The sequence below is a fragment of the Pituophis catenifer genome, unplaced genomic scaffold (assembly GCF_029215685.1).
Source record: "Pituophis catenifer annectens isolate HBS135680 unplaced genomic scaffold, rPitCat1.0.hap2 SCAF_10, whole genome shotgun sequence".
Lineage (NCBI taxonomy): Eukaryota > Metazoa > Chordata > Lepidosauria > Squamata > Colubridae > Pituophis > Pituophis catenifer.
Window position 1 is genome coordinate 20,740,977 of NW_027256890.1, and position 4,904 is coordinate 20,745,880.

Sequence of the window (4,904 nt, forward strand, 5' to 3'; positions counted from 1 at the left end):
AATAAAAGTTTTTCAACTATTCCTAGAAATTCTTTCCACGACGGTCCCGGAAGATGGATTGAATTCAAATTTTGTTGTTGTTATTTTAAGTGTTCCTTATGTGTATTTAATTGATCATTCAAGATTGGATCAGAAACCAGACGGGAATTGTTCAGCTGGAGATCTGGTTCCAATAAATGAACAGTTGGCAAAATCGATTCCAGTCAATTTTATCCCATCGTTTTATTGACAGAGAAAAGTATCTCTCCATAAACATTTGGTATGTTTCAGTTTCTTTCTTTCTTCCTTTTATAATTTTGCATATTTTTTTTTAATCTCCTTTTCTTGCCCTTGGCTTATACTGAACTTTGGGGCGATCCTCTCCCTGCCTCGCCCCTCGTCCGGAGACGGCTGTGCTTGGCAGAGGCCGCCCGATCTCTCTGCCGGCGATTCTTAAACCAGTTGCCCACCTGGCTGGCAGTAAGTCCGGTGGTCTGGGCCAGGTGCCTTTTCTGGGAAGGATTTGGGTAAGGGTCTTGCAGGTACCACTCTCTCAACAGTTTTTGGATCTTTTCCTGGGACGAGCGAAGAAGAAGAAGGAGAAGAAGAGACAGCTGTTCAGCTATTGTTATTGCAATGAATTCGTCAATGCCGATCCATCCTTGACTTACAACAGGTTGTTGAGTGAGTGTTCCGAGTTACAACGGCACAGAAAAAAGGACTTAGGAGTGTTTTTCACGCTTAGAACAAGCCAGTGGTGAAATTATTATTATTTTTTCTACTACTGTGGGCGTGGTTTCGTGGGCATGGCAGGGGAAGGATATTGCAAAATCTCCATACCCCTCCCACTCCAGGGTGAAGGATATTGCAAAATCTCCATTCCCTCCCCACTTCTGGGTGAAGGATATTGCAAAATCTCCATTCCCTCCCCACTCCTGGGGAAGGATATTGCAAAATCCCCATTTCCTCCCCACTCCTGGGTGAAGGATATTGCAAAATCTCCATTCCCTCCCCACTCCTGGGTGAAGGATATTGCAAAATCTCCATTCCCTCCCCACTCCTGGGTGAAGGATATTGCAAAATCCCCATTCCCTCCCCACTCCTGGGGAAGGATATTGCAAAATCCCCATTTCCTCCCCACTCCTGGGGAAGGATATTGCAAAATCCCCATTTCCTCCCCACTCCTGGGGAAGGATATTGCAAAATCTCCATTCCCTCCCCACTCCTGGGTGAAGGATATTGCAAAATCTCCATTCCCTCCCCACTCCTGGGTGAAGGATATTGCAAAAATCCCCATTCCCTCCCCACTCCTGGGGAAGGATATTGCAAAATCCCCATTTCCTCCCTACTCCTGGGTGAAGGATATTGCAAAATCTCCATTCCCTCCCCACTCCAGGGGAAGGATCCTGCAAAATATGGTCACTAAATGAACTGCTATAAGTCAAGGACTACCCTGTAGGTGAAGTTCAATTCCCAGAACTCGCCAGCCACCATATATAGACTTCAACTCCCAGAATCCCCCAGCCACCAAGTTTTAAGACGGGTGGACTTCAACTCCCAGAATTCTCCACTAGCAAGTTTTAAGAGGGGTAGACTTCAACTCCCAGAATCCCCCAGCCAGGATTGGAAGACTTTGACTCCCAGAATCCCCCAACCAGCAAGTTTTAAGATGGGTTGGACTTCAACTCCCAGGATTCCATCCATGCTGACTGGGGAATTCTGGGAGTTGAAGTCCATCCTTCAAAGTGGCTAAGAGACGGGGAAACAAAATCTGGATATTTTTCAAAACTCAAAAAATGTCACCTTGATTCGGAGGCCGCTTACCTTGATTCTGTTGGCTTTCTGTTTGCCGTATTTGGCCGAAGTTCCTGGCAGGTGAGAGCCACTTCTCCAGACAGGTGAGCCTTGGGATGGAAATTCAAGGAAGGGATCTCCAAGATGGATCGATCTTGGGTCTCCCAAGGGCTGGGAGCCCATCAGGGGCAGTTCCCGAAGGGATGGTGAGCCCAGGATCTCCAGCCCATGATCCCTGTTGGGAGAACATCTCAAGCGTTGGAGATGTTGGCTCGAGGTGAGCGAAGGTGGCAGAGCCCAGAGCAAACGGGACAGGTGCTCAAATGCGCCACTCTCCTGCAGAGCTTTGCAGATCAGGGCTACCTGCGAGGGGGGAAAAAAGGGCCATGTCTGGGGACGATGGGTAGGGAGGTCAAAGGAGGAATGAAAAAAAAAAAAACTAAGATGGCTGAAAGGGGCGATCAGATGGTCTTCTCCAATAAAGAGAATTTGCAAAAGGACAACAGGGAAAGGCAGGTGAGGTAGAATAACGGAGTAACAGAGTTTGAAAGGACCTTGGAAGATCTTCTAGTCCAAACAACCCCCCACTCAAGTAGGAGACCCCTATACCATTACACACAAATGGTCATCCAGTCTCTTCTTGAAAACCACCCAGTGATGGAGAAGGAAGGAAGGAAGGAAGGAAGGAAGGAAGGAAGGAAGGAAGGAAGGAAGGAAGGAAGGAAGGAAGGATTAGATAAATAGATGGATCGAAGGGAAAGAAGGAAGGAAGATGAGTAGATAAATAGATGAATCAAAGGGAAGGAAGGAAGGAAGGAAGGAAGGAAGGAAGGAAGGAAGGAAGGAAGGAAGGATTAGATAAATAAATGGATCGAAAGGAAGGAAGGAAGGATTAGATAAACAGATGGATCGAAGGGAAGGAAGGAAGGAAGGATTAGATAAATAGATGAATCAAAGGGAAGGAAGGAAGGAAGATGAGTAGATAAATAGATGAATCAAAGGGAAGGAAGGAAGGAAGGATTAGATAAATAGATGAATCAAAGGGAAGGAAGGAAGGAAGGATTAGATAAATAGATGGATTGAAGGGAAGGAAGGAAGGAAGATGAGTAGATAAATAGATGAATCAAAGGGAAGGAAGGAAGGAAGGAAGGAAGGAAGGAAGGAAGGAAGGAAGGAAGGAAGGAAGGATAGCAGAATAAGAGAGCTGGAAGAGACCAGCAAGAGACAATACAATACAATATAAAATTAAATAAAATATAAAACAAGTAGATCAATCAATCAACGCTATACAATACAATACAACACGATATAAAACGGAACCAAATTGAAAAGAAGTAAGTAGATCCATCAATCCATGCAATACAATAATACAACACTTATCAAATGGAGCAAAAAAAGGGTAAAAGAAATAAGTAGAAATAAGTGATCAATCCATGCAATGCAGTACAAATACAACATAAAAACGGAACAAAATGTAAAAAAAATCGACAAACAGATCAACCCATCAATAAATTACAATGCGATGCAATCATACAACACAATCACGTGTGGAGTTAAGTAAAAGGTAAAATAAACAAATAGGGAACTCGATCACTGCAATACAAAAACATCGTACAGTCCAGTAAAATATAAAATGAAATGTCAAGGAGAACGAAGTTAGCTTCCAGCTTTCGAATAGTTCAGGGAGATTTTGTTTTGAAGGCAAGCTTGCAAAAAGTCCAGCTATAATTTCAAATCACCTGGTTTACAAGCCATCGGATTTCTGTCCTTATTACCAGCTCCCAAAAATGGGCAATGTTGCTTTCCATGCAGATTTCCAAAAGAAATAAAAATTTAAAAAGTCAAGTTGTTAGGTGAAGCTTTCTTGCGCATTTTTTAAAAAAAAGAGATATATAAACATCTTATCATATATATATATAATGTCTATTTTTGTCGGTCAATGTAAGCTACCAGAAAAATATGATTCAAGGCGACCCGAATTATAAAACAGTGCTAAATAAAATCAGGGGAAAATAATAATAATAATAATAATAATAATAATAATAATAATAATAATAATAATAATAATAATAATTATTGAGCAACATTCGCAGGTTGTAATTTTTGTCCCCTTCTTTGGAGTTAATAACTGGAAAAAAGTGAAAAACTGATTACACCCCTCTCTATTGGATGGTTATTTTATTTATTTTTTAAAAAAATATTCTTGCAAAACTGGACTGAAATTCCCCCAGATCTCAACCTGCTAAGAACAAATGAGAAATCAAAGCCCAATTTCCTTGCTCTGAACCAGTCCCTCTAGAAATCGAAAACCCGAATAAAAGGAAGGGATCTCGAGAGAGAGCGCTAAATTCTGATTCAAAGAGGACGAGCATTGAAAAAGAGGACGAGCATTGAAACCTCGATGCGTTTTGTTAATTTTTTCCCTAAGGTTTCGGCTCGTTTTTTTTTTTTAAAAAAAACCTAGTTTAAGCTGCTTACCTGGTTTTAAAAACTTATTTTTTTTCCCCAAGCTGGAAGGAAAGAACTACTGAAAGTTGAACGTTGGAAGTATTGGGTTGGCCTCAGCCTCTGGTTACAAATAGCATATATATATGCTATATATATATATATATGTATATGTTATTCTGTTTTTTTTCTGTTCCAACTTGTCGTTCTTCCCGAAACGCTGTGATTTAGCCGCCCCGATTAACGAAGCTAATCCGTCTTTGGGAGAGTTTTAAACAGCTCAGAAAGGATATTCCTTCTCCCACAGCTTCTTAAATGATAGGTAGGTGGGGGGTGGAGGAGATCAGTCCTAAAGGCAGAGGGATGGGGGGATCTGAGATTTGGAGGGGGGTCTCTGGGATGCCCCTCACCCTCATTGCAATCTCAGGCTGGCTTTTCCCTCCGACGGCGACCAGAATAACGGACTAGAATAACAGAATGGGAAGGGACCTGGGAGGTCTTCTAGTCCATCCTTCTATATATATATCATTTCAGACAAATCTTCTTAAAAACCTCCGAGGGAGGGAGAGAGAGAGAGAGGGAGGGAAGGAAGGAAGGAAGGAAGGAAGGAAGGAAGGAAGGAAGGAAGGAAGATCTCAAGAATCAGATAGACTGCGTTGGCCTTGATTGCTTGGTGTGCTTTAAGG

General features: G+C 42.3%; 1 protein-coding gene across 1 annotated transcript; it reads right to left on the reverse strand.

Moving 5' to 3' along the window:
* Positions 1-335: 335 nt before the first annotated feature.
* LOC139322387 (homeobox protein SIX6-like) lies at positions 336-4,634 on the reverse strand. The gene is made up of 3 exons (XM_070951485.1): positions 4,629-4,634; positions 1,804-2,136; positions 336-554 (listed from the first exon to the last, which is right to left on the reverse strand). The coding sequence occupies exons 1-3, from the start codon at positions 4,632-4,634 to the stop codon at positions 336-338; spliced, it is 558 nt and encodes a 185-aa protein (XP_070807586.1).
* Positions 4,635-4,904: the final 270 nt, after the last annotated feature.

Bases quoted from the DNA above. Each gene is read 5' to 3' on its own strand.
- LOC139322387 (XM_070951485.1), bottom strand. The intron at 555-1,803 runs GTAAGCGGCCTC...CGCTCGTCCCAG, and splicing joins AGAAAGCCAACAGAATCAAG to GAAAAGATCCAAAAACTGTT.